The following is a 12,124-nucleotide window of genomic DNA, read 5'->3' on the forward strand; positions in this document are numbered from 1 at the left end:
TTTCCTATTTGGAACCAGTCTGTTGTTCCATGTCCAGTTCTAACTGTTGCTTCCTGACCTGCACATAGGTTTCTCAAGAGGCAGGTCAGGTGGTCTGGTATTCCCATCTCTTTCAGAATTTTCCACAGTTTATTGTGACCCACACAGTCAAAAGCTTTGGCATAGTCAATAAAGCAAAAATAGATGTTTTTCTGGAACTCTCTTGCTTTTTCGATGATCCAGTGGATGTTGGCAATTTGATCTCTGGTTCCTCTGCCTTTTCTAAAACCAACTTGAACAGCTGGAAGTTCACGGTTCACATATTGCTGAAGCCTGGCTTGGAGAATTTTGAGCATTACTTTACTAGCGTGTGAGATGAGTGCAATTGTGCGGTAGTTTGAGCATTCTTTGGCATTGCCTTTCTTTGGGATTGGAATGAAAACTGACCTTTTCCAGTCCTGTGGCCACTGCTGAGTTTTCCAAATTTGCTGACATATTGAGTGCAGCACTTCAACAGCATCATCTTTCAGGATTTGAAATAGCTCCACTGGAATTCAACCACCTCCACTAGCTTTGTAGTGATGTTTTCTAAAGCCCACTTGACTTCACATTCCAGGATGTCTGGCTCTAGATGAGTGATCACACCATCGTGATTATCTGGGTCGTGAAGATATTTTCTGTACAGTTGTTCTGTGTATTCTTACCACCTCTTCTTAATATCTTCTCATACCATTTCTGTCCCTTATCGAGCCCATCTTTGCATGAAATGTTCCCTTGGTATCTCTCATTTTCTTGAAGAGATCTCTAGTCTTTCCCATTCTGTTGTTTTCCTCTATTCTTGCATTGATCTCTGAGGAAGGCTTTCTTACCTCTCCTTGCTATTCTTTGGAACTCTGTATTCAGATGCTTATATCTTTCCTTTTCTCTTTTGCTTTTCGCTTCTCTTCTTTTCACAGCTATTTGCAAGGCCTCCCAGACAGCCATTTTGTTTTTTCGTATTTCTTTTCCATGGGGATGGTCTTGGTCCTGGTCTCCTGTACAATGTCACGAACCTCTGTCCATAGTTCATCAGGCACTCTATCTATCAGATCTAGTCCCTTAAATCAATTTCTCACTTCCACTGTATAATCATAAGGGATTTGATTTAGGTCATACCTGAATGGTCTAGTGGTTTTCCCTACTTTCTTCAATTTCAGTCTGAATTTGGCAATAAGGAGTTCATGATCTGAGCCACAGTCAGCTCCCGGTCTTGTATTTGCTGACTGTATAGAGCTTCTCCATCTTTGGCTGCAGAGAATATAATCAATCTGATTTCGGTGTTGACCATCTGGTGATGTCCATGTGTAGTCTTCTCTTGTGTTGTTGGAAGAGGGTGTTTGCTATGACCAGTGCGTTCTCTTGGCAGAACTCTATTAGCCTTTGCCCTGCTTCATTCCATATTCCAAGGCCAAATTTGCCTGTTACTCCAGGTGTTTATTGACTTCCTACTTTTGCATTCCAGTCCCCTATAATGAAAAGGACATTTTTTGGGGGGGTATTAGTTCTAAAAGGTCTTGTAGGTCTTCATAGAACCCTTCAACTTCAGCTTATTCAGCGTTACTGGTTGGGGCATAGACTTGGATTACTGTGATATTGAAAGGTTTGCCTTGATCATTCTGTCGTTTTTGAGACTGCATCCAAGTACTGCATTTCAGACTCTTTTGTTGACTATGATGGCTACTCCATTTCTTCTAAGGGATTCCTGCCCACAATAGTAGATATAATGGTCATCTGAGTTAAATTCACCCATTCCAGTCCATTTTAGTTCCCTGATTCCTAGAATGTCGACGTTCACTCTTGCCATCTCCTGTTTGACCAATTCCAATTTGCCTGGATTCATGGACCTAACATTCCAAGTTCCTATGCAATATTGCTCTTTACAGCATCGGACCTTGCTTCTATCACCAGTCACATCCACAACTGGGTATTATTTTTGCTTTGGCTCCATCCCTTCATTCTTTCTGAAGTTATTTCTCCACTGATCTCCAGTAGCATATTGGGCATTTACTGACCTGGGGAGTCCCTCGTTCAGTATCCTATCATTTTGCAGTTTCATACTGTTCATGGGGTTCTCAAGGCAAGAATACTGAAGTGGTTTGCCATTCCCTTCTCCAGTGGACCACATTCTGTGCGACCTCTCCACCATGACCCGCCTGTCTTGGGTGGCCCCACATGGCATGGCTTAGTTTCATTGAGTTAGACAAGGCTGTGGTCCATGTGATTAGATTGACTAGTTTTCTGTGATTATGGTTTCAGTGTGTCTGCCCTCTGATGCCCTCTCGCAACACCTACCGTCTTACTTGGGTTTCTCTTACCTTGGACGTGGGGTATCTTTTCACGGCTGCTCCAGCAAAGCGCAGCCGCTGCTCCTTACCTTGGACAAGGGCTATCTCCTCATGGCCGCCCCTCCTGACCTGGAACGTGGAGTAGCTCCTGGCCCTCCTGCGCCTGCGCAGCTGGGAAAGAACCTTGAAGAAAGTGATGCCTAGGGGATGGGCGGAGGGTGGCTCAGAGGAAACTGAGAAGCAGTTAGCGGTTAGCATCACAAAAGCTAAAGCAGAAATGTGCAGAAGCAGATGGTGCAGAGACCAGATATGATAAAAATGATATGAGCTATTGGTTTAGCAACAATGAAGTCTCTAATAACGTTGATAAGAGGCATGCATTGGAGTGAGATGAGAGGAAGCAGAGATAACCTAACAGACTACTCATTGATGAAAGAAGTTTGTGAAGGTCAAGAGCTAGGGTGATACTAGAGAGGAACCTGGAGTAGAATAACATAGTTTTGTTCAGTTCAGTTGTGTCCAACTCTTTGAGACCCCATGGACTGCACCACGCAAGACTTTCCTGTCCATCACCAACTCCCAGAGCTTACTCAAACTCATGTCCATCGAGTCGGTGATGCCATCAATCATCTCATCGTCTGTCATCTCCTCCTCTCGCCCTCAATCTTTCCCAGCATCAGGGTCTTTTCACATGAGTCAGTTCTTCGCATCAGGTGGCCAAAGTACTGGAGCTTCAGCTTCAACATCAGTCCTTTCAATGAATATTCAGGACTGATTTCCTTTAGGATTAACTGGTTCCATCTTCTTGCAGTCCAAAGGACTCTAAAGAGTCTTTTCCAACACCATAGTTCAAAAGCCTATCAATTCTTTGGTGCTCAGCTTTCTTTATAATCCAACTCTCACATCCATACATGACTACTGGAAAAACCACAGCTTTGACTAGTCGGACCTTTGTTGGCAAAGCAATGTCTCTGCTTTTAATATGCTGTCTAGGTTAGTCATAGTCTTTCTTCCAAGGAGCAAATGTCTTTTAATTTCATGGCTGCAGTCACCATCTGCAGTTATTTTTGAGCCCCCCAAAATAAAGTCTCTCACTGTTTCCATTGTTTCCCCATCTGTTTGCCATGAAGTGATGGGACCAGATCTTGGTTTTCTGAATGTTGAGTTTTAAGGCAGCTTTTATGCTTTTACTTTCATCAAGAGGCTCTTCAGTTTTTCTTCACTTTCTGCCATAAATGGGTGGTGTCATCTGCATATCTGAGGTTAATGATATTTCTCCTGGCAATCTTGATTCCAGCCTGTGCTTCATCCAGCCCAGCGTATCTCATGATGCACACTGCATATAAGCTAAATAAGCATGGTGACAATATACAGCCTTGACACACTCCTTCCCCAATTTGTAACCAGTCTGATGTTCCACATCCATTTCTAACTGTTGCTTCTTGAACTGCATACAGATTTCTCAGGAGGCAGGTCAGGTGGTCTGGTATTCCCATCTCGTGAAGAATTTTCCAGATTGTTGTGATCCACACAAAGGCTTTGGCGTAGTCAATAAAGTAGGAGTAGATGGTTTCTGGAACTCTTGTTTTTTAGATGCCAGCAGATGTTGGCAATTTGATCTCTGGTTCCTTTTCGAAATCCAGCTTGAACATCTGAAAGTTCATGGTTCATGTACTATTGAAGCTTGACTTGGAGAATTTTGAGTATTGCTTTGCTAGCCTGTGAGATGAGTGCAATTGTGTGATAGTTTGAACATTCTTTGGCATTGCCTTTCCTTGGGATTGGAATGAAAACTGACCTTTTCCAGTCCTGTGGCCATTGCTGAGTTTTCCAGATTTGCTGGCATATTGAGTACAACACTTTCACAGCATCATCTTTTGGATTTGAAATAGCTCACTTGGAGGAATTCCATCACCTCCAATAGCTTTGTTCGTAGTGATGCTTCCTAAAGTCCACTTGACTTTGCATTCCAGGATGTCTGGCTCTAGGTGAGTGATCACACCATTGTGTTTATCTGGGTCATGAAGATCCTTTTTATATAGTTCTTCTGTGTATTCTTGCCACCTCGTCTTAATTTCTTCTATTTATGTTTGGTCCATACCATTTCTGTCCTTTATTGTGCCCATGAAACATTTCTTTGCATGAAATGTTCCCCCTTGGTATCTCTAATTTTCTTGAAGCAATCTCTGGTCTTTCCCATTCTATTGTTTTCCTCTATTTCTTTGCACTGATCACTGAGGAAGACTTTCTTATCTCTCCTTGCTAGTCTTTGGAACTCTGCATTCAAATAGGTATATCTTTCCTTTTCTCCTTTGCCTTTGGCTTCTCTTCTGAGCTATTTTTAAGGCCTCCTCAGACAGCCGTTTTGCCTTTTTGTTTCTTCTTCTTGGGGATGGTCTCGATTACTCTCTCTTGTACAATGTCACGAACCTCTGTCCATAGTTCTTCAGGCACTCTATCAGATCTAATCCCTTGAGTCTATTTCTCACTTCTACTGTATAATCATAAGGGATTTGATTTAGGTCACACCTGAATGGTCTAGTGATTTTCCCTACTTTCTTCAATTTAAGTCCAAATTTGGCAGTAAGGAGTTCATGATCTGAACCACAGTCAGCTCTCGGTCTTGTTTTTGCTGACTGTATAGAGCTTCTCCATCATTGGCTGCCAAGAATATATCAAAATGATTTCAGTACTGACCATCTGGTGATGTCCATGTGTAGAGTCTTCTCTTGTGTTGCTGGCAGAGGGTGTTTGCTATGACCAGTGCGTTCTCTGGGCAAAACTCTATTGTTATTAAACAATAATCTCTGACAAAGCCTTATGTTCTGCGTTAAAAAGGAGCCACTGTGATCCAGCCTCCTTTCCCAAGACAATTCTTAGAATGGTCTGGTGAGGGAGTTCTTACTATGGGAGGAAGGTGGTAGGAGGAAGGCATGCTCTTAAAGATAAAAAGGAAATGAGAGGGCTGCAGAATTTCTAAGGGCTTTTATTTTGGGGGAAGACCATTTATAATGTCTGATGTGGACTCTGGAACAGGACTGAAACCCATCAACCTTAGTCCAAAACATGAGATGAAATAGTAGACTACAGACTTCAGTTAACTAACGGAATATCTAGACCTTGGGATCTAGACTAAAAATCTAGATAGACTTTTACTATCTAAGTCAAATAGGAACAAAGTTGGAAGGTTACAAGTTAAGGGAGGGAGGCAGAGTAGATACAAAGGCTGTGTCCTTGGTCTTTTTGATATACACAGTGGAAGGTACAGTCCCAGTTAGTAGAGACAAGTCACATCTACTTACTGCTGCTATGCCCAGACATCAAGGAAAGACCAGAGACAAAAGGTTCTTTTTTGGGGACCAGTAGTTCGCCAAATTCAGGTGGCTAAGAACCTAGAAGCCAGCATCCTGCAGATGCCAGCATGGAGTCCATGACCACAGAAGAGGAGGAAGGGTAATTTTATAGAATGAGGACCCATTGTATTGCTCCTTGCTCATTAGAGGACGCAATCACCACTTTGTATTCTGAACCAGAAGAAACAAGTCTGTGTCATTTAAAGTTCGTGTATATTCTCTAACCTCATTTCCTGATAAAGGCACCTTTGAGGAACATCATGATTACAAAGTGCTTGATAAAATAAAATGACTTTTCACTTTTTAATATATAGCCCTGGTACCCATAGCATTGTTCACTCTAAATAAGTAAAGTCTTATAGTTTCTATCAAGTCAGAATGGGAAGAATAAATTAAAGGACTTCCTCCTCCCTACCCCATCTTTTGAAGCCTTTGAGCCACCACTGATTCCTAGTCCCTCACTCCAGGCAAGAAATAATACTTATCTGAAGAGTCTATTGGTGAGGATGGAGCAGAACGTCTTGATTACTTTATTTAGCAGGTAGAAGCTGAGGAAAGGAAGTTTCTAAATGGAGGCAGGTCTCTGATTTGGATGAGTCAGTAGATGGTACCAATCAAGAGAAATGAAAAGGAAACACAGGCATGGGGTAAGAGAAAGATGAATTTAGTTCTGGGTAAGTTAACCTGAGTTAGAAAGATATCACAGACAGTAATATGAGTCTCGAGCTCTTAGAAAAGCAGAATGGTTACACAAAATGATAAAAACATAGTTAATAGGTTATTATTTACCAGAATTTTGTCTTCACAGTCCCATGAACTAGGTGGAACTATGAACTATGAACTAGTCCTTTATCTCCACTTTACAAAAGACGAAGTGTAACTTTTGTAGTTCACCCAAGTTCACACCCCTAGTACAAAGCAGAGCCAAGATTCCAGCAGAGGCAGGCTGACTGCAGGCAGAACACAGTATTCACAACTACACCGTGAGTTCCCTCATAGCTCAGTCAGTAAAGGATCAGCCTTCAATGCAGGAATCTGCCTGCAATGCAGAACACCAAGTTTTGATTCCTGGGTCCGAAGATCCCCTGGAGAAAGAAATAGCAACCCACTCCAGTATTCTTGCCTGGAAAATCCCATGGACAGTCAATTATAGTGAATGACTGTCTATGTCTATCTCACTATAAATTGAGATGAGTGCAGAACCAGAGAGAAAGAATCAGTGATAAGGAACCCAGGACCTGTGGTCCTTCCACAAAGCATAGGAAGTGAAGTCGCTCAGTTGTACCTGACTCTTCGCGACCCCATGGACTGTAGCCTACCAGTTTCCTCCATCCATGTGATTTTCCAGGCAAGAATACTAGAGTGGGTTGCCATTTCCTACTCCAGATCTTCCTGACCCAGGGATTGAACCCGGGTCTCCCACATTGTAGGCAGACACTTTACCATCTGAGCCACCAGGGAATCTCTCCACCATGGCCAACTTCAAAGCAGAGAGAGTAGCCTTCAAACAAGGCCACTGAACAAAGGAAAAGAAAGGGGCCACTAGGAAGCCCCTGGAGACAGAGTGAGTAGGAGTGGTTTCTGGGCTTTTTGACTACAGGGACTGGCTAAGTCTCCCTTCCAGTTCCCCTCAGAACCTTGCTCCTCACTGCCCCCCTTCTAATCAGAATTCCAAAATGTGAGTACTGCACTGAAAGAAAACCTGACCTCAAAGAGGGTGCTCCCCCTAGTGGAGAGGAGAAGGATGGTGCGGGCAAGGAGGGTAAGGTGGGACCAAAGAGTTGGGGCACATGACCCAAACATAAGGTGACCATACATCCTCATTACCCTTGCTGTCCAGGCATATTCAGCTCAAAAACAGAGTTAAAGCAAACTCTTAGGTTAGTCTAGCTAACCTAAAGTCTCCCAGAACAATTCTTTTGGACCAACACATCTCTCTCACAGAGGTACCTAGAATTAGCTATTTTGAACAGATGCTGTTGTTAACAGAATGGTACAGTGGTTGGTCAATATATGACCTTTAAGCTCTCTAAACCTTAACTTCCTGTATTTCTTCCTATCTATCAGGCTGTGCTGGATCTTTCTTGCGACACATAGGATCTTCATTGCAGCACAGAGAATCTTTAGTTGCAGCATGCTAACTCTTAACTGTGGCATGTGAAATCTAGTTTTCTGACCAGGGATCAAATCTGGACCCCCCTGCACTGGGAGCATGGAAGGAAGTTCCCTGAATTTCTAATACAATATTGACATACCTATTCCATGCTCCGTAATGAGGATTAAATGAGATCCTTTCATGTAATGTGATTAGACACTCTAATGGGACAACCGCCCCATAAAATATAACATGGTACAAAAAGGAACTGACAAACAAACTGGTAAAATACAGGTGAGCCAGAGAATCACAGCTGCCAGCAGTTCTAACCTCCCCTGTAATGGCTTACTCACCACCTGACTTGGACTCTGTTCTGCTTTGATTTAGGTAAATGTATTTGTGATGGGGATGACCAAGACTTTTGCAATTTTCTTTGTGGTTTTTCAAGAAGAGTTTGAAGGCACCTCAGAGCAAACCGGTTGGATTGGATCTATCATGTCATCACTTCGTTTTTTTGCAGGTATAAAGTCGACAATAAGCTTGTTGTCCAAGGAGAAGGAACACAAAGGGCAATTTCAAGAAGACTCATCTGTCAGTCATTCAAGACAGAAGCATTACTAAAACTCAGGTTCATTTATCAATATGTAAAGCTGAGAAAAGGACTTTACCTCCACTTGATTTGGCAAAACTGGAAAAATTAGGGTTCAAACAAATGACATTGAAGAATCTATTTAACATCATAGGTTCAGTGAGTCAGTCTCTCAACTGGGAAGTCAGACCATAAAGCTCTGACCTGATCATCTAAGTATACTCATCACAGTGTAGATAAATAACTGAGCTTTGTTCTAGTTATAGGTCACTAGACACAACCTTTTCTTGCAGAAGTTTTATAATACCTTTTCAGTAAGCTTCCATTCCAAATCTTATTTATATCATCTTTTCTTCAAAACAAACAAAAAACAACAAAAACTCTTCTTCTAAAAAAGCAAAATAGTGTGGAACTAGGAATATTAAGAAACCCAATACAGACACCCTTTTGAAGGATACACAAAAGTAAAGTCCTTTTATTTTTCTTCAGTTGCCCATTTAAACTGTACACCAGAAGAGAAGGGATGCCGGGGCATATGTAACTCGTATTTGTTTCTTTTCCCAAGGTCCTCTAGTTGCTGTTATTTGTGACATAACTGGAGAGAAAACTGCCTCCAGTCTTGGGGCTTTCCTTGTTGCTGGTGGATATCTGATCAGCAGCTGGGCTACAAGCATTCCCTTTCTTTGTGTGACTATGGGATTTTTACCTGGTGAGTCCACTGTGAAAATAAGACTTTAAAAAAAAAAAAAAAGGAACCAGGAAACTTTCCTTTTACTGTGAGTTCAAAGGCCTACTTATATTATCTCAGGTTCGGGAGAATATCTCATCCAGTACCAAGCCACTTAATGTGAAAGTGACTCCTAGCTATTAACATTGTATTTTTCTTTTAGGTTTGGGCTCTGCTTTCTTGTACCAAGTTGCTGCTGTGGTCACTACCAAATACTTCAAAAAACGATTAGCTCTTTCTACAGCTATTGCCCGTTCAGGGATGGGACTGACATTTCTGTTAGCACCCTTTACCAAAGTCCTAATAGATCTGTATGACTGGACAGGTGAGTCCTGAACCTGCAGAATCAATTCTGCAAGATTTAATGTTGAGCCCTCTCCCTTTGATGACTAGAGAGGAGGTGAGCATGATTCTTCCCTGGAGAACAGATAGCAAAAGAGACTCTGAATTCCTTCAAGGCCTTACCAGCCTACACAGGCAACTCAGAATTCAAGTCTGAGGGGATGGAGAGCAATTTGTATGGCTAAGGGAGCACACCTTTGCAGGGATAGCAGTACTCCTGGGAAGCAAGAATCCCTTCCTCAAAGCCTTCTCTTTTCACATTTTTTCTTTAAGAAAAACATCTGCATTAAAAAAGATAAAAATAAAAGACTCCTCCATTAGATTCACTAAAAAGGATGGAATTGGGCAAAAAGAGGATTATGTTCCTTAATAATATTTATATACTGTCATATATAAAATTTTCATGAGTAAAAATCATTCACTCTATACTTTTTCTCATACCTGAAACAATTGGTTTAAAATAACCTCAAGTTATTGGCGAAAAAAACTATGTATATGTAAATATACATGACTATTCCTACCTACAGAGCAGTTTTGTTGAACTTTCCCTTTTCCATTCCTCATTTAAAAAATCACTAATAGGGTGAACAAGACCAGTTGACAAATCCCTAAGACAAGATAGCCAGATGGTAGAACCTACAGCCAATTCTATCTCTAGAAGCAATACACACGAGTCACAGCTTTGGTCAGGACATGCTGAAGTCAAGCAACTACTCAGTTTCAAGGGCAACAATGGCATCTGTCTTCTTTCAAGGAATTTAAAACATCATGAGATGAAATGGCTATCTCCTCTTCTAAAGCAGTTTCCAAATAATTCCCATTGCCCAATTCTGTATTTTCTGTACCTAAATCTAAAGCCTCAAATCAGGATTTAAAACACATTGTAATTTTCTATCATTTGAAATATGACTCCCCCTCTCTACCCCCACACCCCAAAACATTTTTTTCCTTTAGTACAAATAACTCCTCCCATGCCACCTTTGGTATGGCTTTCTGGCTATCTCCAAAGGTCTCCCTGTTTTCACAAGGATACATCAGTGTATACAGCTAACAGTTAAGTCAATGGATTTAAATACTTTCAGCTAAATTCAAAGACAAAGCAGTGCTTCCAGAAATTATTGTACTATGACTGAATATTTCGTGGTGGGGCCTCTTCTGAGTCTAAGGATACAGAGTATTGTGAAATCAAAGAGGTAATTTTAGTTTAACTTCTCAAGTTTTCTCTCCTGTTTAGGTGCTCTTATATTACTTGGAGCTATCATATTGCATCTGGTTCCTTCTAGTATGCTCTTGCGACCCATTCATATCAAAAGCACGAGCGATTCTGATATTAAAGATGAAAGTAGTTTGTCTCCAACTGGTCCAGAGGCAGCATGTGGAACAGAAACATCATGCTGCAATGAGATACAAGAGTTGGCCATCGGGGACAGTATTATGCAGAAGGAACAACGACCAGGTTTAAGTTTAACTGTCTCACAAAATCAAAGCAAAGAGTTCAACAATGAATATAACAGAAATGGACTTTTCCGAAAAACTAATGAAGAAACTTATTGGAAAAAAACTACTTCACGGAGCTGTAAACAAAAACTCTTTGACTTTTCTCTCTTTAAGAATTCTTTTTTCTACATATTTACGTGGTCTTTTGTTCTCAGTCAGCTGGCATATTTCATCCCTATCTTTCACCTGGTAGCCAGAGCCAAAACATTGGGGATAAACATCATGGATGCCTCCTACCTTGTTTCTGTAGCTGGTAAGAAAGCCTACTTCTACCTCACCCTCAAAAGGAAAAATATATTCTACAAAAATTGGTTACATTTTATTAAAAAGTTGAAGAAAAATAATATTTTTAAAAAGGAGTTTTGGGAGGGCCAGAAAAGCAAGTTTTTTGAAGCTGATGGGAGCAGCAAGCCTTCCCTTTCACAGATCTGTCACTGCATCTTGCACACAGGCTCTCCCTACAAGACAGTGGACCCCAAACCAAGTCTTATTTTCATATCAGTAGCTAAGTATTTGCTAGATACTGAACCTTACTGGATCGTAGTGGAAACAGTCATTTTAGGAAGCAAAAAAAATCTGACGTAGACAGGACTGTGCAGTGGTTGAAAGAACTGATTCTAGAGCTAGATTTTCCAGGTTCAAGTTTTTGCAGGGTATGACCATTATGACCTTGGGCAAGTCACTTGCCACCTCTGTCTCTTGATTTCCTTATCTGCAATATATGAATAATAGTATCTACTCTCGTAAGGTTATTAGGATTAAACAAGTAATGCATGTAGAGTTTAAAATAGTACCTGAACTATCGTTAGCATTCAATAATGTTTTAGTAATATTTGTAGCTAACAAATTTCCCCTTTTAACTCATAGTAAAGGGATAAGATAAATATGTGTACTTAGGCTAGTCATTAATGGATTGGCTAACATTTAAATTGAACTAGAATGAAAAATAAAACCAATCATTTTAGTTGAGTATTTATAAAAATAAATGGAAACAGAATGCTTGATCCAGAAAATATGGATTCTGTCAGCTGACAAAACAGGGAATCTAAAAAAGTGAAAATGAAGGAAACAGAATTGCTTTGCGCTACCTGGAAATTCTCAGTAGCACAACATTAACTTCTCTTTCGCCGATTTCTGGAAAAGACTTTTACTAAGTCCTTGCAAAACTTACAGCACCCCATTTCCAACTGCTTCGGTCATAAAACTTGTGTGCCCAAG

The 12,124-nt window shown here is 40.9% G+C and overlaps 1 protein-coding gene across 4 annotated transcripts in view; it reads left to right on the forward strand.

Annotated features, from left to right (window-relative positions):
- The window catches only part of SLC16A4 (solute carrier family 16, member 4), a 34,140-nt gene that overhangs the window by 5,967 nt on the left and 16,049 nt on the right, over positions 1 to 12,124 (forward strand). For 3 of the 4 annotated variants that reach the window (XR_824394.1, XM_010830877.1, XM_010830879.1), the window contains 4 exons: positions 8,139 to 8,271; positions 8,906 to 9,049; positions 9,231 to 9,392; positions 10,644 to 11,159. Coding sequence is in view for 3 of the 4 variants with exons in the window: in XM_010830877.1 (XP_010829179.1) it covers positions 8,139 to 8,271; positions 8,906 to 9,049; positions 9,231 to 9,392; positions 10,644 to 11,159 (955 nt within the window). In the remaining variant the exon portion in view is untranslated. The remainder of the gene's footprint in view (positions 1 to 8,138; positions 8,272 to 8,905; positions 9,050 to 9,230; positions 9,393 to 10,643; positions 11,160 to 12,124) is intronic. The other variant, XM_010830878.1, reaches the window with a different exon arrangement.

Source organism: Bison bison, unplaced genomic scaffold (genome assembly GCF_000754665.1).
Source record: "Bison bison bison isolate TAMUID 2011002044 unplaced genomic scaffold, Bison_UMD1.0 scf7180017864519, whole genome shotgun sequence".
Lineage (NCBI taxonomy): Eukaryota > Metazoa > Chordata > Mammalia > Artiodactyla > Bovidae > Bison > Bison bison.